We start from the raw sequence: 22,534 nt of genomic DNA, 5'->3' as shown, positions 1-22,534 counted from the left end.
ATCCCAAGAGTCACATAAACAAAATTCAGGCACTTGGCTACCGGTATATATTTATGATGGTTACAGCATCTAGGGGTCATGTGATCTTCATTTGCAACCTTCCCTGCCAGACTTCCCAACAAGCAAAGTCAATTAGGAAGCTAGAATTGCTTAAGGACCATGTGCTTCACTTAACAACTGCAGTGGTTCATTTAACCATGTCCAAAAAGGACATAAAATTGGTGTGACTTGTTTTAACAAACAGTCTTACTTAGCAATGGAAATTCTGGTCCCAATTGTAGTTGTAAGTTGAGGACCACTTATACAGAATGGTAGTGAGATAGGACACGTCCTTGACATGACCTTATGCAGACTGGGAAACCTTCTGACAGTCAACTTTTGATGTGAACAGCACAGGTTGAGGCATCACAAGTGTGCCACGGGAACCATCTGATTTATTTCTCTCAGCAGCAAGTGCTTTCCACAGTGCACTTGTTATTAGTTGCAAAGTCGTGTCCGACCCATTGCGACCCCATGGACAACTTTCCTCCAGGCCTTCCTGTCCTTTACCATCTTCTGGAGTCCATTTAAGCTCACGTCTACTGCTTCAGTGACTCCATCCAGCCACCTCATTCTCTGTTGTCCCCTTCTTCTATTGCCCTCAATCTTTCCCAGCATTAGGCTCTTCTCCAGTGAGTCCTTCCTTCTCATTAGGTGGCCAAAGTACTTGAGTTCCAACTTCAAGATCTGGCCTTCTAAAGAGCAGTCAGGGTTGATCTCCTCTAGGACTGTCCGGTTTGATCACCTTGCAGTCCAGGGGACTCGCAGGAGTCTTCTCCAGCACCATAGTTCAAAGGCCTCAATTCTTTGGCGCTCTAAAAGAACCTACCACCACTGATTGTTCACCAGCAGTCATAGACTTAAATGGAGTGCAAATTAGGAAAGGTTTTGGCCTTATACTACAGGGTGGGAAAGTGCCTTAACAGCTGAAGTGAAGCACCAAAACTGGATTGCCCCAGCAGCTTTTGTTTAATCATCAGATGCCTAACATTACTATATCGACTAAAATGTGACTGTTTTGTCCACTGATACCATTATTGCTACTATAGGGAGCTGAATCATGGACCCTTACATAGCCAGAAATCTAAAACGTGGAAACCTTCCAAATGTACTCTCTCTGTAGAATCCTTGGCATCACACTGATAGACTCAGTAAGAAATGAAACCATCAATCAGCAAAGCTGCAATCAGCCAACCATAGCTGATGAAATCCAAAAATGGTGTCTGACATTATTTGATGCACCCTTAATAGAGATATAAATATCTCTATTGTCTTATGAAGAAATTGTCTTCATAATCACATACTAGCTCTCTTCATTTCTCCCCACACACACACACTAAAAAGTGTCTGCTGTGACTTCTTGCTTGGCTCCTGGTCTCTTTTGAATTATCAGTGAGATGTAGCGTCCAAAGCACCTGTTGATGATTTAGCAATGTTCAACTAAGTACAGAATTGCACTGCTTCTGGTAGCTGGTTCAATCGGATGAGTTGTGGCAGCTAGAAGTGGCATGTGTCTTCTGTTTAGAAAATATATTTGCTTGGGGAGAGGGGATGGTGGTTGGAACCTGCGTCTTTCCATCTGTACAATGGAGAAGCTATGGTCATGGGACATTAGTGTTGTATATTTGACACTTAGCCCTCTCGTGCTTTATGAAGGTCATGTCATTAACAGCCCTTGCTGCTATAAGGTTGGTAGCTTAGTTCCCTAATGTAAAGATTTTCCTGCTGTGGGGGAATATAAATTTATTTATTTATTTATTAAGTTTAATTCACCCATGAGGAGCTATTTTTCCTCATCCTTCCAGAAATTTTTTACTTCAAAGGAAAATATCAAAATTGACACCTTTTTTTTGGTGAGATTATGACAGAGCAGGCAGGTGGTGTATACAACCACAGTGAAGTTTAATTAGTCTTTATTGTTGACAGCTGCTTTGATGTGAGTACCAGATATTGTTTAAAATTTGTCAGTATACATTAATATAGCAGCTGTTTGAAAGTAACCAAGGGTAGACTGTAGGCATGTTTTACAATTAAATAAACTAGCTGCATTTCATATAAACCACTTAAATCCCATGATACTTGCTGCTCTTTGAGCTGTACTGATACCAGTCAGATCAGAGTATTTTTTTTTTTCTTAAATTGGGATTTTGCCGTAAACATTTATCTTGCAAATCCAGGGGAGCTCCAGGAACAGAGCTGGAGTCATGTTAATGAGAGTCCAGTATTAGCTGTTTTCTTTCATCTGTTCCCATCCCTGTTGTTAATAATCTCTCTTTTTTATTATACCTGATGTACATCTACACATAGACAACCCTGCTCTCTGCATTCCACTTCTTTGCAGTCAGCGTATTAAGATGTACAGATACTGGAAGGCTTGTGCTTTTCCCAGCCTATTTTATTGTTTTCTTTCCTGGCTTGATACAGGACAACAGAAGATTGTGGATAGTATTTATGGGCAGGGAAGGAGATGACTCAGTGTTCATGTTTCATACCAATTCTATAAAAAGATACCCTAATTAGAATTAATGGATTGACTTCATTATTTCCTGATTCGTCATCTGGAGTAACTTCATTACATTCTTATTTCTCTCCCCCATGCCCTCTCTCCAAAAAAGGTGATGGGAAAAAATATGTATATTACCTCTGTAATATTTGTTTTTAAGCACAATTTGTAATGTCTGTTTTAATCTTTTAATTATTTTTTCACTTGTTTTTAGAATTTGTAAACTGTCTAGAGTCACCTTGTAGGGGAGATGGGCAATATAGAAATTTAATAAACAAATAAATTTTGTTTAGGCTAGGGTTATAGCAGCCCAAATTAATTTTTGAATTAATTTAACTTTGTAACATTTGCCATGATTAATTTAACTTCATAATATTTGTTATAAACAAGATGAAAGTCCTAAGGGAGCAGATTGATGGTGATTTACGGGCAGGCAGACAATAAAGCAGACAAATTGACAGCATATTTTATTTGCTGTTTTGCCTCAGCTTGGCCTTTAGAAACAAAACAATATGAATATTAAACTAACAGTGCCTCATCGATTTGCACTCTAAAAAACAGAAATGCAGAATAAGGAACCTTTTGAGCTAATCAGTAGGCCATCATAGTCATATTATGATGAAAGATAATGCAGGAAGGAAGAGTAAGGTTTATACAGACATAATAAGGCCATTTGTTTTATTCTAAACTGCTGTTTCCATCTTGTGGTGATCAAAGGTATTGATGAGATTCATACATGCTTTGGGATTACTTCCATTTTTGGATCATTTGAAAAGCAAAATCTTCAGCACCAGCACCATTACTTAAAGGAAATAGGGCTGTGCAAAAATTTATTTCTCTCCTAAAAATATTCTGCAAGAAAGGGAGATGGGTTGGAATGTTTCTCATCCATATGATTCAATTTAATAGGCTGATTGTTGCTGTTATTTTCCTTTCTAAATAATAGAGACAATCCATAGCCTCTTTTATGCAACACTGAATACCATATAAACTAAATCACAGAAGTCTGTAAAAGACGATGATGGTGATGGAAGACAGAGTGTTTTCATAGGTGGGCTAGTTGTAAATTTTGTAAATTATATAGCTGGATTGTGAAGTGGAAGATAAAAATATATTGAAGAATGAATATATTGATGGTTTGACATCCCAGACAACCCCCCCCAAACACCACCCCCCAGAAATCAGATTAAACAGAAGACTAAATTGAAATAGAGAATTTCAACTTGGATATTTATTTTCCTGCCCTGCTGTGCATTAGAAATGCCGCTTGCATGTAATTATTTTGATAATGGCAGCATGAGTAATTAATGCTAACCTTAAAATATCTTCAATGATTTTTTTTCCCCGTTTAGCGGATTATCTGACACTATAATACTAGATATAATATCTAATTATCTAGTGCTTCCAAATCGAATCACTGTTCCTTTTGTCAGTGAAGTGCAGATTGCTCAGTTGCGGTTCCCCATACCAAAGGTAAGGTTTTTTTTTAACATAATATTGTGACATAACAAAATGTTTGTTTATCGAAGTGTTTTGCAGAACAATCTCTGACAATAATGGTTATAAAAAGGCTAAACTTTAGATACTGAAAAAACAAAACATTTCTAGCAGCTAGATAACAATTCTTTGAACGTGGCTTTTAAAGCTGTTGTTGGACCATTTTAAAACACAGAAAGTCTTTTTTCTTTCTGCACCATTGGGATTTGTCTGGACACTGTGAGTTGCAACCAGTTGGGTGGATTTGTCCGGTTTGTTTAAGAAATGCTAATCCCAGTGGTTCCCCTCCCTCCAGAGATTTCCATGGCAGCATGAAAGGAACTCTGGAGAAGTGACTCATTTCTGAACGCCTGTAACATGCAAAGTACTTGGTTTTATTGGTCTCTTATTTTATTTATTTATTTATTTATTTATTAAATTTATATACCGCCCTATCTCCCTTGCGGGACTCAGGGCGGTGAACAGGCGATACTAAAAACCACGAATAAATAAATAGTTTCTGTTTTAAAATCAAATTGAATAATAGGCCTGTTCTAAAAACACACCCATACAAAACCCCCCACTGAAACACAATCCAAACTACGCCAGNCTCTCTGTGGGAGCGGACTGGTCGAAGGGAGGTGTTTGGTAGGAGGCGGTCTTGCAAATACCTAGGTCCATTGCCATGGAGCGCTTTAAAAGTTGTTACTAACACCTTGAAGCGCACTCGGAAGGCCACCGGCAGCCAGTGCAGCTCGCGCAGGAGAGGTGTTACATGGGAGCATCTAGAGGCCCCCAAAATCCCCCGCACAGCCGCATTCTGAACTAGCTGGAGCCTCCGGGTGCACCTCAAGGGGAGCCCCATGTAGAGAGCATTGCAATAGTCCAGGCGGGAAACAGTAGTTGAGTTTTCATGCATCAACAAATTATTGGGGTTTTTTTTTGCCGAACTCATTTCCTATTATTAAAATTATGGCATACATGTAAATAATACAAAATTAATGGCAACTTATCTCTGTGACTTTTTTTCTCCTTTGTCCTAGTCTCAGCAATGTCCACAAGGCAAAGGCGGGCACGGGGGCATCAAAAAAGTAAAAATGGAGATTGCAATGTTGTGATTGTAACCACACTCCTTTAGTGCATATGTTGATGTCATCATGTGTACAAAGAGTGGGGGAAGAGCTTCAGTTCCACTGCTGTATCCCAATGCTTTTCACACACACACACACACACACACACACACACACACACACACAGAAGATCCTGCTACTGTTGCTTATTGTACATCTTTATTAAAAGTGCAAAGATATAATTAGGAGGAACTGTGCCTTTATTTATTTTAATTACTCACTACCTGCATAATTCTAACAATTCATAACTACTATGTCTAGTCTCCAAAATAATTTTTAAAAAAAATCAATTTAGTTCTGCTGTGTCTAGTCTCCATAATAAAGAATTTAAAAGTATCAATTTAGTTTCCAATCTATCTTTAGAGATAGATTGGAACTTATTAAGACATATTCCATTCAGTTATGCTGATGATACCTTACTGTTGAATGTTGTATGATGGACAACTTTTCTTGCCTCTTCACAGGGTGTTTTAAGAATACATTTTCTTGAAGCTCAGGATCTTGAGGGAAAAGATACTTACTTAAAGGGACTCGTTAAGGGAAAGTCTGACCCTTATGGAATCATTCAATTGGGAAATCAAATTTTCCAAAGCAAAGTTATCAAAGAAAATCTTAATCCAAAGTGGAATGAAGTTTATGAGGTATGAAACTACTGCCCAGTATTAGTTTTGAAAAATGTGTTTAAGTCTTTTAGCACCTCCAAGACTTGATATCATATAATTCTATTATAAATACGTTGACCTTCAATGGTTTTTTTTAACTGTTGAAGAAAAATTGATGTTGCAGTTCAGAGCAGTTCAGATAAAACACCAAGTCATGTTTAGTACAAAAATGATCCTTGTGGTTTCTATATATTCTTTCTCACAATGTCTCTGATTTACTTATCTGTGATTTACTAGCAAGGTGCAGTTTTATATTGGATCTATACCATAAAAACTGTGGAAATGCTAGTAAATGAATGGTTTGGAGTGAATATTGTAGTAAGCGATATTAGACTGAGACAAGAGAAACTCAGATTAAAGGTCCTGCTTAGTCATGGACTTCATTGGATGATTTTGGGCTAAGTTAGAATAACTAACTCAATCTACCTTTACAAATGTTGTAAGATAAAAGTGATAAAAACACATGTACGCTGCCCTAAGCTCACAGAGGAAAGAGGCTTCCTAAACTTTTAATCACATCAGAGAGAACATATATCTGACAGTAATCTGTTAATGTTTTTGTCTAATTTAAAAATGCTGAAATCTAAGTCAAACATTAAATTGGCTATCTTGTTCGTTATATTTCCAGGCCTTAGTCTATGAACATCCAGGGCAAGACTTAGAGATTGAACTCTTTGATGAGGATCCAGACAAGGATGACTTTCTAGGAAGGTAAGTGTCAAACCATCTTAATAGATAAGAATGCATGTCTTTTCTTTTTAAATTTGAAATTCTGTCCTGGGATCCCACTATCCAGATCAGTCCATAAATGAAAAAGGAGTAAAGGTAAGCTCTAAGAGTCAGAAAGAAGCTAGCAGCAAATATATTTCCAATATATTCTATTATTACCTGGGTGTATGCAAAATTCTGTGCCTTCCAAAAGTTGTTAATACTTTTGGTATAATTTTTTTTAAAAGTTACCATATGAAAAGAAAGCAAAGCAATATTGATTGTAGTAGAAGTAGCAATTCACAGCTATAATTACTGCACACCATTTTTTTTTCACCTTGAATATAAGTATGTTTGGCCTTTACTACATAAGGAATGGACAACCATAAAATGGTTCATCCTTGCTTCTCTTCTCCCTCCCTCCCGACATCTTGTTCTTCTGCTTCAAAGACCTAAACTTTTCTGCAGCAGATCCTACCATCTTATTCACAATTCTTAAAACAAGATAACCTTTGTTTCATACCTCAATCACATATCCTTTTTTTTTTGTTCAGAATTGCTTTTTTAGTTTTTTCTAGCATATTCACTATTTTGCTGGTACAAAATTCCAGCTTCAGGTTCTGTAGTTCAGATAATGGTCTTCTAATGCATTGCATTGTGTTTTTTTAGCCTGACAATAGACCTAATTGAAGTTGAAAAGGAACGTCACATAGATGAGGTAAATCTCTATTCAGCCTGGGGAGGACAGTGACAAGGAAGGTTCATACAATAAATCTGCAGTGCTTAATCAAATATTGGATCTGTTTTGCAATTTCAGCAAAGGCTTCAGATTTCCTTGAATAGATTTTCTTAGTTTGATTATAGCATTTTGTGTTAACAAGTAGAATGGAAGACACCAGCCATAGGAGTGAAATATAAGCAATCCTCGACTTACACCCATAAGGAGCCTGCCCATCATGATCATAAGACATGACAATTATAAAAGGGGTCAATCATGTGACCATCTTGATTTTATTATCTTTTTTGAAGTGGTTGTTAAATGAATCCATAGTTATTGAACAAATGCTGTGGTTGTTAAGCAAACAGTGGTTTGCTATGGACATGATTTTGCCAAAAACCAGAAATAAGTGCAAGTTTTTGGAAAAACAATCATAAAATGTGGTCATATGATTACAGAATGCTGCAGATGGCTATAAAAGTTCCTGCTAAATGTGTTTTGAGTTGTCCTAAGCTAAATATTCAAACGCTTAATTCTAAAAAGTCATTGCATATATCTTATTGTGAAACAACTTTACTATAGTTTTCTGGGTGAAATCTCTATTTGCCTATTTGATAAAATGCTTTTATTCTGTCAGCTACAATGCCTTTTCATATGAAATGTCCTTAGTTGACTTATTCCAGGAATTTGTATGTAATGTTGATAAATTTTTCAGCAAATGGCTTTGGTTCTTACTACAGTTTATGGACTTTCCTTACAGTGGTTTACTTTGGATGAAGTCTCCAAAGGAAAATTGCACTTGAAACTCGAATGGCTCACATTGAAGCCTACTGTTGAAAGTCTTGACCAGGTATATTTATATACTCTTTTTTTAGCATTTGAAAAGACTGTCATTAAAAATACATCTTTATATGTGTGGTTGTCCACATTCATTTAGACGTGCTCTATTTCTAGAAGAGCACAGAATAAAAACAAAAGTTTTGTTTAGGCACAAAAATCCAAAATTCTCCTAGCAAGAGGGAAAGGGTTTCATCATGTTGCTTTTCAACCTTTGGGAAAGAAATGGCAGACTGAAGACTGCTTGGCAGAAAACAGAGCCAATGACTGTGGCAAATGAAGAGCCAGCGAGTAGACTAGCTCTTTAATAATTCCTCTCTGGACAAGGAGAGGACTTGAGGTTGCCTACAGATGCTCCAGTCAGCTGCTCCTCGTGAGGAGACTGCAAGATAGCAGCCTTTGGTCTATTTGGAGCCCTGGGAGATGAGAGAACAACTATCTTGCTCAAATCATATTTGACAGCTTTGAAAGAATAGTAAATTTGCATATTTTTCTAATCACTTTTGGAAATAGTGTGTTAACTGCATTTTAGCTATTAGAAATGTTTGGATCAACAGGTTTTATAGCACCAGATGAGTTTTAATTTCAAGTTTAAGAACTAAGGAAAAAAAAAACTTTTTTGAATAAATAGCAAGAGAGTGATTAAAACTTTGATTTTAGAAAGTTACAAATGAACTAAGGATCTAGATAAGATTTTATTTTTACTTTTGAAGAATTTTGTGAGAAGGGACAAAGAAAAAATGAAATCAAATTTCTATGACATTATTTGAAGAAACTAAAGATTAAAATTATAAAAAGTAAAAGGAAAGAATATGAAGTTGATTTGTTTGATTAAAAGTAAAATAGTTGTTATCTCTAGTAGTCCTTAGTGGAGTTTTGCTACCAATACTAGTAAAATAATAGTGTTTTATAGATTTGTTTATAGATAAAAAAATGGGATATGGGAAGTAGATGTCATTTGTTGTATTTTAGGAGAAGGTGGTATGTTACTAAAATTGCATATACTTGTAATGAAGATGGGAATTACTTCTTTATATTTCTTATATTATTGTCTTATATTATTTTTCTTTTCTATTCTTTTCCCCTTTTTCTCTTTTATACCCTCTATTCTTTCTTTTTATTCTTCTATTAGTTTTTATTGTGGTAATTGTCTTTACAATAAAATTATTATATATAAAAAAGGAAATATTGCTTTTCATATCATTTGTCATATGCTGAACAGTTAATACAGAAAAAAATTACGTAGAATTTTAGAAATAGCATTAACAGCAAGAATAATGCAGTGAAAACATTCCCATGTTGCGGAATTTCTTTTCAGATAAGGAATTTTTATTCACACCTAGTTTGGTTATGTTTGGAAAAAGTTAAAGCATTTTACTTTAGGATAACTGTTGGCTCTCTTGTTCTTTGATATATAAGATATAATAATACAGTTTTAAATTATTATGTATGATTGCAGTTTATTTTCTAGTTTGCACTTTTTAAGTTGCTTTCTTTTTAGTTAAAGATGAAGCACAAAACTAAAGTTTTTAATACTTTTATGATTTTAGGTGCTAAAAAGCATAAGAGCTGATAAAGATCAAGCCAACGATGGGCTTTCTTCAGCATTGCTTATTCTTTATTTGGATTCAGCAAGAAATCTGCCAGTAAGTTTTGGGTGATAATGAAGCTTCTCTTGAGTGATTCTTAATTTTCTTCGGTCACACATTGCTTACTACTGTGCCACTTTGCCTCACTAATCACTTTATGTTTTAATTACTTTTCCTCATGCATTCCATAACATTGGTAATTTTCTATGATAAACATACCTGGTGGCTGAATTTATTTTGCAGAATCAGTAATCTAATCACGTTTATAGAACAATGCCATTTTAATTTACAATAAATTAAAAGCATTTATTAATGGGTAATCTTATAAAAGAATTTTGTGGACACTTGTGAAAGGAAAAATAGATAGTTGGTCAATTCCACCTTCAAATGAAGGAAGACGCTTTTAATCTAAAACTATGATGCTTAGGACATATCTATGCATACTTGCATTCAAATGGTGCTTTTCCTTCTATGAATGGAATCTCATTTAAGGTAAAAAAAATTAAAATCCAAACAATATAGTAGGGTGATCTGAGCAAGGACATATTGTGCTTTTGTTATAGGAAATCAGTAGAGATAACCTAAAACGAGCTTCTGATGTGAATTGCTAATGAAAATGACTTTTTTTTCTATTCTAGGCTATTTTTCATATACATAAATGTTTGAGCAGGGTTGGTGTGAATACTTTCCCACATATGCTTGCAAGCTTATAATTAAAAGATCTGTTTACTGTCCCCAAATAGCAGTTCCCAGAATAGCTGTGGAAACACCTTTCACTTTGTAAAAATAAAATGTGCCCACACACATTGCTCTGATTGTACAGATTTTTCAGAGAGAACCCAAATATGTATAATTGGAGTGCTTCATGGAAAAATCCATAGATTTAAACTGTAAACCATGGTATGTCTTTTAATACCTTTAATATTTGTAGTAAAGCATACATTTGTTTTCTTCATCTAGCCTTTAAGAAAGAAACTTCTAATGAAGTTTACTAATGTGATTTGAAGATAAAATATTAGACAAGTATCAATGGTCATTATGAAGTTTTCTGATTTATGATTTTGCCATTTCAAAAACAGAATTCCTCCTGAACATTAGATAAAGTTGGTAATAATGATAATGGTGCATATATAGGAAGTTGATTGGCAACATTTTTTAAAACTTGTTCTGGTATAACTTTTCTATTCTTTTCTTTGATAAAAAAATATAATAGTGAATAATCATATACAGGTAGTCCACGACTTACAATGATTCGTTTAGTAACTGTTCAAAGTTACATTGGCACTGAAGAACCGTTGCAGCATTGTGTGGTAATATGATCAAGATTTGGATGCTTGATAACTGGCATTTATTTATGACAGTTGCAGTGTCCAGGAGTCATGTGATCACTTTTTGAGATCTTCTGACAAGTAAAGACAATGGGGAAGCCAGATTCACTGAACTGCTATATTACTAACTTAACAACTGCAGTGAGTGAGACAAAACTCTCTTAACTACTATCTTGCTTAGTAACGGAAATTGTGGGCTCAGTTGTGGTAATAAGACAAGGACTAACTGTACAGAATTTAGACAAATCTTTCCAAATTAGATAAGTTACTAAAAATATATATATAAAAAGTATTCAAAGTAATCCCATCCTAAAATGGGATTCCTTTTCCATTTTTTATTTATTGGAGGGTCTTATTCAAGACTGGAATAAATTAAACCCAGTCTTTCAAGAATCATATCCTTGTCTTAGATCTCTTGTGGCCTCTAAGCCAAAAAAAAAAAGGTTGTCAGAGTCATGGATCAATGCTAAACAATGAAGTGGCAACTCTTGATTGCCTGGGATTAATCTCCCAGTTATGAAAAGTCCTTTGGAAGGATGTGTTGCAATCATTACTACGCCAATAAAAATGTTGGTATATCTTTGTCAAGACTTGTGATCTGAGGGCACCAGAGCATTTCTGCAGTACATGAGGCGAAATCTTGGATTTGTTATTGTGTTTGTGTTATAATTTTATTTTCATTTTATGTCCTGGAACTCCTGAATAGAATACTTTTTAACTTTTTTTAAAAAAATCAAGAAACAATGTATAATAATGGGTCTCATTGCATCATAATCATCTGATAGTATAACATTAACATTTCCTTAAAAGAAATAAAGCTTTTTCCCTTTGTGCAGAACGGCTACCAATTAAGGTTAGAGCACAAGTTCTATATATTCAGAAAATCTTATGTGGTTTGTTTTTTTTCATTTACAATGGTAGCAACCTTATTGATGTCTGGTATAAAATGTGGTGCATGAGTACACTAAAAAGCTGTTATTGAAAGGTGTGATTTTGTTGTAGAAGTGGTATCTATAGCTAAAATGCACCCAATTGCAGGAGAAAAAAAATTGCCTGGAAATGTTGATAAAACTAGATCAATAATGGAAAAAAGCGCTATTGGCTTATTCTTTCATCATATAATTTTCAGTACTTCAGTTTTCTGTATCTGTGCTAATGGTAAAGCTAATTGAGCCCTCAGGCTACTAGAATCCCATGACTTTCTGCTTTCTCCTCCCGTTTGCATTTTCCTAAAGAGTATCTACGAAGGAAAATTTGGGTGTGGATACTTAAAAGAGAGGAGAGCATCGGGACTAGTCTTTTGTGAAAATACTACCTCAGTCTATAGAGAACTATTTGTGAGTTCTTCAGGTTTACATGTTCGTTTTAAAAAATAACCCTTTTTTTAACCTTGGTGTTTATATACCCACTTTGCCCTAACGTTGGAATGGAGGAGCATGCAGTACTTTGTTTTTTTAAGTGCATGATTTTAGAAGTTTGTATTGTTTTGGCTACATTTTCAGTGGTGTAATTTAGCTTGTCAGCTAAATTTGCTAATTTTTTCAGAGACTAGCATGTTCAGTTATCTACTTGAAGAAATGTGATGCTTGCAGAGAAATGAAATGGTCATGAACTGTAAAAATCAACATATTTTGTAATTGTTTTGGAAAGTAAGTGCAAGTATTGTGTGTGGCATATGTAAGGGCCCAGAAGGTCTTTAATTTGGTTCAAGTTGCGTAATGAAAATTGGAATGATATGTGTTACAGAAAAATTATATCTTGTGCAGCCTTTTGTCATTAAAATATGGGTCCATAACATAGCCATTTCCATCCAAGCACACTGAAATAGATTTTGCTGAAAGATATTGCCTAGTGCAAAGACAGCTAGTAAACTCCATTTGAAAGAGTTACAAAAATAAAATAAAATAAAATAAAATAAATGGGGGGGATTCACATTGTAAAATCATTTCAAGCTTGCAAACCACTGATGTTCCTATTTTGTGGCATCTCATTATTGGGTTTACTCTAAGAATCTTGATTGTCTTAAGTTTCTGAAATCAAACTAAAAACAGGCCTGGTTATGTGTTTGGATCCAAGTTGGAAAGATTGAAATGTAATACCAAAACAACATGTCAGAATTAAATTCTCATATATTTTGCTATCAATCCTTAAACTCTGATTTCAGTGCATTGTTAAACTACCAGCTCTATTAAGGCAATTGAAATGATGTGTTACAGAAGTGAAAGTTGATCAGAAAAAGAAGCTATTTAACAGCAACTTGACCCAAATTAAACTTCACCTTGGTTTTTTTTCTTTGTGGAACTGGAGCTGTTCCTTCTCTTTTTATAGCTTAAAGATTCCTTAATAAGCATTATGGAATTTGCATGACAGTGGCATGCAAGCCGCAAACACCTCTGTCATCTGTTATTTTTACTTTGATACTGTTGGCTCCTCTTCATCAAAAGCAGTTATGGTATTCATCCTAAACTGAGGAGAATTTTGTGAGGCAAAATTTCATGGCAGTCTTGAATGCATCTGTTATGTGTGTGAATCTCTCCAAAGAAAGTACTGTAGCAAGAACCATTAGGCGATGAAAATTAAATGCTAAGAAACTACATGGGAAAAAAGTAAGAGGAGACTTTTTCCAGTCTAGGCAAATATACATTCAGCATAAAACTACTACTAGGCCAAAGCTTTTAGAAGCATAGAGAAGGGGCACTTTTTCTAAAAGTACATCATGCTGCATCAAGTTGTTATTACACTTAAGTAGACAGCCAAACAGAGGATATAAAGAGCATAGCCAAGACAAATTTAGAGAAGAATATAGGAAGTCCTCGAGTTATGACCGTAATGAAACCTGCCTACCATGGTTGTAACTTGTGACAGTCATAAAATGGATCATTCATGTGACTGACCCAATTTTACATATATATATATATATATATATATATATATATATATATATATATATATATATATATATATATATATATATATATATATATATATATATATATATATATATATTTGTGAAGGTCGTTAAATAAACACTATAGTCATTAAGCAAATCAATTAATTATGGGTGCAGTTTTGCCAAAAAGAAAAAATCAGCGTAAAAATGCAGCGAAATGACTGCAGGACACTGCAGACAGCCATAAATGCAACTCTATTGCTGAGTGTCCAAAATGCGGTCATGAGACTGTAGAGGGGGCTAATCAATGGAACTTTGAATCTGGATCATAAGTCTTCTCCACCATCAGTAGCTCTGTCAAAATTTTGGTTGCTAAGCAAGTGATTATAAATTAAGAACTATAGAGAACTATATACAGTATACAGTATTATACTATGCACACACACATACACATATACATACACACAGAGAGAGAGAGAGAGACATATTCACACAGTACAAGTACCTGTATACAGTACCTTTTTAAAAGTATCCATAAATTTATGATACTACCTTTTTTTCCTGCCCATCTGACCTTATATTTTTTTAGATTTGTTTAATTAGAGAAAAGGAGAACTGGCGCACCCCAAAGCAAAAGTGCCAGCCTTTAGTTCATCTTTATAACAATAATGTTCTCAAATAAACAGCCTACACAAGGTTTCTTGAGGTAAATATTTGGATAGGAGCTTTATTTGGAAGTATGCTTCCTGCCAAGAAGACAAGCAGAAATTTTGATTTAGATTTCTAATCTAAATCTAAAAAAGATAGAGAGAACTTAGGTGATTAAACCGAGTGAAACAATCTAGAAGTAAATTCATCCTTAGTTAAAAAGCTTAGTGGTCAACAACTCTTCAGTTCATCAGACATAAACTTTCTGTCAATTTTTGGTATAATTTTTCAGCCTCATGATGTATAATATTGAGACATATGTACAAGCTTTTATAACATTTTTTCCCATTGAAAACAAGACTCACTGCAGACAAACTTTAAACAGTTATTCCGGAGGACAGAGAATTCCACCTCCTTTTCCTGTTTTCAGTTAGCTAGAATACTTTCCCTAGCAATTTAGCTTCCATTCCATTTTTTAAAGTGGGATTTAACTGTATGTTCCATCTCAGAAATTTTGGGACAAAATGAAACCTTAGAGTCCCTCTCCTTCTCTCTCTCTTTTTAAGAATCCCTAATTTCTAAAATCAGTTTGGTTTGGTAGTGCTGTAGTTTTAATTCATTATAGTTTGCCTGCTTTACAGTTTTTCTGAAATAAAATTAGAAATTGTTAATGAAAATTATCAGCTGGTTAGATCTAGTCTACTTTTTGTATCCATATCATCAAATCAAATGCGTTGGAGGATTGTAGAAAAAAAAGGTACAGCAAATAGGAGAATCTTAGCCTGACTGGAAAAAGTCAGTGAAATATTCTAATTTAAAATGGAATAAGAAAAAAAGGGTGTATCAAGTTATTTTTTAGAAATAACAAAATGTTCAAGCATTTTTGTCTTTCTTCTGAGAACGTTTGTTTGGTCTGCTGTTGTTGTCCTGTCCTTAATTAACCAATTGGAACTACTTTGTTGCATGTCATATTAACCCTCCATATGTTCATTTTCTTCTGGTTTAAAAGCATAATCCATTAGATTATAATCCAGAAGCCTTGAAGAAGTCTGCTGTTCAGAAAGTCTTAAAGGTAAAAGTGATACAATTTTCCATTTAAAATCACACAATTAAATGAAGATTCTGGGCTGCCAGTTCGGTCTAATGGTGAAGGTACCAAATTCAAAACAAGAGTCTGTGAGTTAGGCATGAAAGCCGTCCGGGTGACTTTGGGCCAATCACCACGAGACTTGAATTCTAATCCTGTTTTAGGCATGAAAGCTGATTGCGTGACTTTGGACCAATCACTCACTCTCAGCTCAACTCATCTCACAGTATTGTTATTATGGGGAAAATAGGAGAAGGAAAAAGGATTAGATACATCTGCCACTTTGAGTTATGTACAAAAATTATAAAGGCAGTCTTAAAAAAAATAGAAAATATCCTTAAGTATTTTGAATTCCAGGAGACATGGGCTTAGTGTCACAAAGTTAGTTCAGGACACAATAACATTAATTTGTGAGCAGAAGGCACATCCCATCAGTGGTTGCATTACATAAATTATAGAAACAATCTTTAATTTTAATAAGGAATTATTTTTGGCATTAGAGAGCCATCTATATTATTACTATTAAACAAATTAATTCTTCTAAAATAGTACTGAATGTCCAATACATTTTCAAAAGCATGCTTTTATTAAACCTGTGGATGCTTTTTTTTAATCCAGAGAATTTCTAAGTTCCTTGATCCCTTTTTAATACATTTGCTGAACTTGGAATGTAAGTGCATATTGGCAATGAAAATCTTCATAACAAAACTAAAATAAGGGCCACTAAGTAATCATGAAACACAAACCCTTTGTAGGCTTATTAATTCCATCTCTTTTGTTTCAGGATCACCACTGTAGATACAAGCATGGAATTAATAAGACGAATTGCCAGTAGAAAACTAAATTTAGTCCTGCCACTAATGTGGAAAGTAGGAGCAGTACTTTTTTGAAGATGCTGACAGCACAGAATAATTAGTTTATAAATTGTGCAGATGCACAACTCAGTATTGCTGATTGAACTGAAAGGCTAGCTGTAAGCAGATATATAGACAGTATATATCTGTTTCTCCTTACCTTAATTGGTAGCATATATAAAAAATCAATGTGGTTCCCTGTTTCCTGAGGCAATAAGTAAGACTTAAATCTTACTTCGGTTACTGTTAGAAACAAGTTCTGCTTATATTAAAGAAGTAATGCATTATATTCTGAGAGTCATTTTGCCTATCCATCAGTTTTGCCATTCAGTAATGAATAAATTATCTGAGTTTTAGTTAAGCATTTGGAAAACCAGAAATTGATAAAGTTAAGAAAAAAATAAGAAGAAATAAGTATCTGAACAACTCATTATCTGAACAGGCCAAACATTCAATAAACAATACATTTTACCAAATAAAGACATGTTTGAGACACTCCTGCATACATATTTAAAAATATGTAATATAAGAGAGGATGATATTAGTGAAGATCCCAATGACTCATATTTTGCTCTTGATGATAATTTTCAATAAATGTAACTAATTTGGGAGAAAATCTGAATGAATTTTCTGTCAATTTAAAGATCTTCTCAGTGAGAAATAATTACAAGCAGATTGATATAGAAATTAAACTAAATATGTGTTACCCTTTAAAAATTCAAAATAACGTGTTGAGTTGAGAATACCCATATCTTTAGCCTGCAATGTTTGTCTTAACATTGTTTTAACTTCTCTTAATCATGTTGCTTTTTTGGAGTTCCAGTTTAAATTAATTATTAATAATTTAGTTAATGTATTAACAGCATTGATAGATGCTTCAGATTAACTTCTGTAACTCCTTCTTAACAAAAAATGTTTATCTGAGAAATTAGTAAGGAGCCTATTAACAGACATTCATAATCTGAGTTCTATAACATTACTTTTGTAGTTCTAGTAAGAAAACTGGGTAAACCTATAATAGAAACCATAGCATATCATCTCTTTTGTTAACCTCCAAATGTTTTATGATTCTGACATTCTTTTCAATCATTCCACATATGTAAGATTAGCTTTCTAAGCTTGCGGTTTCCCCATATTCCCCTTTTGCTTGCTGACCGCAACATTCATTCATTTTTTCTAATGTTGCTTCATTAATTTGGGAGGGGGGATGAAATGCTTATTTAAGGATGAAAGGTGGAGCACCTTAAACCAATTCATTCAAAAACACAATACTTGTAAAGAGGTTGGAAGCTTCAGTGATTTCTATGTACAAATCTTTCAAGGTAAGTTATGTGATTCCTATATCATATATGTTTGTGACACAGAATGTGGATAGAGAGAAGATAAGAGTAATAGAATTATTGTTTTCTGCATTTTCAGTCAGGGAAGAAAATGAACAGTAACCCAAATCCTCTTGTCTTAATGACAGTTGGACATAACGCACAAGAAAGCAAAGTAAGTGTTAACCCCTTTTGTCCTTTTCTGTAAAGCAATACAGTTCACACCATCCTATGTTTTTCGGGTTTTGTATATACAGGATCACATCAATCCATCTGTAAGAGTAACAATTTCTTTCAAAACTAATGGAAACCCCCCCCCCCCATTCTCACCCCCAAGCAATTTGCAGGCACTTGGGTCTGAATTAGAATTGGTGTGGAAGGAGTGGGTAGCATGGTTTTTCTCAAAGGGACATTCTGCTGTGAGTTTCTTCGGATAAGAAGTACTGTACTTGTAAGCTGCTTTAAGAGGACAATATCCTTCACATAACACACACAAAACTACAAATCATATTTCTGATCTGGATTGGGAGTACAGGTGAAATAAAAGGTTAAAAATACTCTGTTGCCCATTCCAGATATCTAATCTGGATGAAAATTCCTGATATCTGTAATTTGCATTGAGGGACAAAGCCCATTGGAGAGTGTGAGGTACAGACTTCCAATGCAGATCACTTTAATGTTTGTATATATTTATATGCATGTGTATGTTGAATACCTAGCTCTGTGATTTCCACTGTTGTCCAGTGCCCTTAGTATATTACCCAAGGACATGCAGTCCTTGGAGCAAAGGGAGAAGAATGTCTCTGTGTCTGTGTAAGTAGGCTTTGGTTTTTTTGCCATATATTTTAATAAAGAATCCTGCCTTTGAATAGATCCGCTATAAGACCAATGAACCCGTTTGGGAAGAGCATTTCACTTTTTTCGTCCATAATCCTCGACGACAAGAACTAGAAGTTGAGGTAGGTCTAGCTATTTGCTTGATCTGAGATATCTATTGAGGGTGGAATGCCAGAATGACTACAGCAGGAGTCTTCAAACTTGGCCCTTTTATGACTTGTGGACTTCAACTCCCAGAATTCCTCAGCCAGGCACGCTGAGTTTGAAGACTCCTGGGCTACAGTATTGGGACTATTGCAGCAAAAAATGTTTTACTCTCGAAATTTGTAAATGTTTTGCTGAATAGATAAGGGATCTATTCTTGGAAATAGTTGTGGTTCTGCCTATATGGAATCATTTGCTTAACAAATTTGAAGTATGTGATTAGAATTTTTTTTAATTCTTTTGGTAATATATATGTAATATATTGTAAAACTTACTTTATACTAAACATAGCATAAATGTCATATCAAATTTGGCTTTCTCTAGTGCTGGATTTGAGCGCAATACACTGAAATTCAGATTATAGGAAACAAAGATGTCCTGCTTAATTATTGATACATGTGTTGTTATTAAATTGTTTTTAAATACTGTATTCTTTTTCTTTATTAGAAAAAGTCAGTGTGCCTAATACCTTTTTGCATGGGTTCATTCTAAGCTGATTAAGTTTATTAATGGGTCAAGGATCAGGTTAATTGAATAATCAATCAAAAAATTGTTAACTTTTTTTTAATACAGGTTTTCATTTAAATGTAATAATTCTTTTTCCTTCTTCTATAGGTCAAGGATGAACAACACCAGTGCTCCTTGGGAAATTTTAAGCTTCCTCTTAACCAACTCCTTGCAAGTGAAGATCTAACTATGCATCAGAGATTTCATCTTAACAATTCTGGTCCAAACAGCACTGTATACATGAAGATTGCACTCAGGGTATATTAGTTTCCTAAAATGTATTTACAATTAAGCATGTAAGAATTGTGGTAATGGTAGTAATATGTAAATTATATTTGAAGAAAGAAAGTTGGGAAAAGGTTTTAAAAGATGTGATTGCTTGGGAATAAGAAGTTGTAAACTTACTTACTTACTTGACACGTTGAAAGTTCTTGAGACCAAAGCTGCAGACCGTGGTGAAAGTGTCAATATATCCCATAGAGTAATATCGTCTGCATTTTAATGATGGAGCATAACTCTTTTGCATGAAAAGAGTTCAGTCAGCACCATGTTTCAGTTTTGCTGCCCAAAAGCAAAAGTAATTAAGATTTCTGCCTAAAGCTTTGGAGAGTTGTCTCCCATCACGTTAAGAAGAAATGCCCAGAGATCTAATTTTAATGTGAAACAATTCCTTTTCTTATATCTGCTTAATCTATAGGAAAGTCCACAGTTAGAATGAGTAAAAGCAACTATAATGCTCCTTATGTCAAAATATAGCTCCCTTTAAAATGGCAAAATTAAGAGTTTAAAATGACACACAGTGCATCATGGTTGCATATCTTTACAACAGATAATAAATAAGGATATTTTCTGATGAATTAATAGCAATAGCAGTAGCAATAGCATTTAGGCTTAAATACTGCCCCATAGCACTTTTTGGGTGATTTACAATGTAAGCATTATTTGTATATTGCCCCCTACAATCTGGGTCCTCATTTTGCTGACCTCGAAAGGATAGAAGGCTGAGTCAACTTTGAGTCCTGTCAGGATCAAACTCCTGGCTGTGGGTAGAGTTTGCCTGCAATATTACAGTTTAATCTCTTACCACCAGGACTCTTTTCATATATAACATCATATCCACCAGGAAAGGGTAACCTGGTTGTCTCCCAAGTTGTTTTGGATTACTCTTCTATAAATACTAGCCAGTATACACAAGAATGGGATAGGGATAGGGATAGGGATAAGAACAGAACAGAACAGAACAGAACAGAACAGAACAGAACAGAACAGAATAGAATAGAATAGAATAGAATAGAATAACAGAGTTGGAAGGGACCTTGGAAGTCTTGTAGTCCAACCTCCTGCTCAGACAGGAAACCCTATACCATTTCAGACAAATGGTTGTCCAATCTCTTCTTAAAAACTTCCGCTGTTGAAGCATTCACTACTTCTGGAGGCAAATTGTTCCACTGATGAATTCTTCCAACCGTCAGGAACATTTTTTTTCTGCTTAGTTCTAGTTTGCTTCTCTCCTCGATTAGTTTCCATCTGTTGCTTCTTGCCCTACCCTCAGGTGCTTTGGAGAATAGCTTGACTCCCTCTTCTTTGTGACAATCCCTAAGATAATGGAAAACTGCTGTCATGACACCCTAGTCCTTCTCTTTGTTAAACTAGACATACCCAGTTCCAGCAACCGTTCCTTATATATGTTAGCCTACAGTCCATGATCATCTTTGTTGCCCTTCTCTGTGCTCTTTCTAGAGTTTCAACATCTTTTTTACATCATAGTGACCAAAACTGGGTCCAGAATTCCTAGTGTGATCTTACGAAGGCATTATAAAGTGGTATTAATATTTCACATTATCTTGATTCTATCCCTCTGTTAATGCAGACTAGCACTGTGTTGGCTTTTTTGGCAGCTGCAGCACACTGCTGGCTCATATTTAAGTGATTGTTCACTAGGACTCCAAGATCCTTCTCACAGTTACTACTATTGAGCAAAGTACCTCTTAAACTATACCTGTACATCTGGTTTTTCTTGCCTAAATGTAGAACCTTACTTTTTTCACCATTGAATTTCATGTTGTTAGATAGTGCCCAGTGTTGAAGCCTGTCAAGATCCTTCTGTATCTTAAGCCTATCTTCTGGAGTGTTGGCTATTGCTGCAGCTTGGTGTCATCTGCAAATTTGATGAGTTCCCCATCTATCCCTTCATCCAAATCATTGATGAAGATGTTGAAGAGCACCGGGCCTAAACAGAGCCTTAGGGTACCCCACCGCATACTTCCCTCCATGTAGATGCAGTTCCATTGAGGACTACACGTTGAGTGCAGTTGGTCAGTCTGTTACGAATCCATCTGGTGGTGATGCTGTCTAACCCACCATTTTCTACTTTATCAAATGCCTTACTGAAGTCCAAGTAAATTATATTCACAGCATTCCTCTGGTCCACTAATTTTGTCACCTTGTCAAAGAATAGAATAAGATTTGCCTGTCAAACCCATGTTGGCTTTTGGTTATGACTTTGTTTGCCTCTAGATGTTTACTGATTTGTTGCTTGATTATCTTTTCCAGAATCTCCCCAGGGATTGAGGTTAGGCTGATATGTCTGTAGTTTCCTGGATCTATTTTTTTCCCTTTTTTGAAGATGGGAACTACATCAGCTCTTTTCCAGTCCTCCGGTAGTTCCACAGTGCTCCAAGATCTTTAAAAGATATAGTTCAGTGGATCAGGGATTCTAGGGAATTGTATCCAAAACATCTGGAAATGCCAACTTGCTACACACTATATGTGTATTATGTGTGTATGATAACAAATAATACTACCCATCATGCTGTTCCCATATCTGACATTACACTCTAAGTAACATCTTGCAACAAGCAGACTCAGTTAACTTCATTTTAGATACCACAGGATTTCTACATCTCTTTCATCTCATTTGCTCCTTTGTCTATGTTACTGTTAATGTGTGAAATTAGGCATTTTATAGAATGCCTAGGAAATCTATACAGTGCCAAAAATGGGATGTCAAAGTATGAAATATTTAATATTAATATTTCACACATTCCCTAGGCCAGGGGTAGGTGGCTCAGGAATTCTGGGAGTTGAAGTCCATGAGTCATAAAAGAGCCAAGGTTGCCTACTGTACCCCTGGCCTAGGCATTCTATGCAGTGCCAAAAGGCAAACCGGCAAAGTATAAAATCTTCTGCGAAAATGCT

General features: G+C 35.0%; 1 protein-coding gene across 2 annotated transcripts in view; it reads left to right on the top strand.

The window, feature by feature from the left end:
- ESYT2 (extended synaptotagmin 2) overlaps window positions 1–22,534 on the top strand; it is a 60,263-nt gene that overhangs the window by 32,215 nt on the left and 5,514 nt on the right. The window contains exons 8-17 of one of the 2 annotated variants that reach the window (XM_029283248.1): window positions 3,895–4,015; window positions 5,613–5,789; window positions 6,439–6,521; window positions 7,188–7,236; window positions 7,997–8,086; window positions 9,624–9,719; window positions 15,538–15,600; window positions 17,889–17,963; window positions 18,661–18,747; window positions 19,445–19,594. In XM_029283248.1, the coding sequence (XP_029139081.1) occupies window positions 3,895–4,015; window positions 5,613–5,789; window positions 6,439–6,521; window positions 7,188–7,236; window positions 7,997–8,086; window positions 9,624–9,719; window positions 15,538–15,600; window positions 17,889–17,963; window positions 18,661–18,747; window positions 19,445–19,594 (991 nt within the window). The remainder of the gene's footprint in view (window positions 1–3,894; window positions 4,016–5,612; window positions 5,790–6,438; window positions 6,522–7,187; window positions 7,237–7,996; window positions 8,087–9,623; window positions 9,720–15,537; window positions 15,601–17,888; window positions 17,964–18,660; window positions 18,748–19,444; window positions 19,595–22,534) is intronic. The other variant, XM_015811486.2, reaches the window with a different exon arrangement.

The sequence above is a fragment of the Protobothrops mucrosquamatus genome, unplaced genomic scaffold (assembly GCF_001527695.2).
Source record: "Protobothrops mucrosquamatus isolate PMUCROS unplaced genomic scaffold, P.Mucros_1.0 scaffold42, whole genome shotgun sequence".
Classification (NCBI taxonomy): Eukaryota; Metazoa; Chordata; class Lepidosauria; order Squamata; family Viperidae; genus Protobothrops; species Protobothrops mucrosquamatus.
This window is presented reverse-complemented; position numbering and strand designations above follow the sequence as displayed.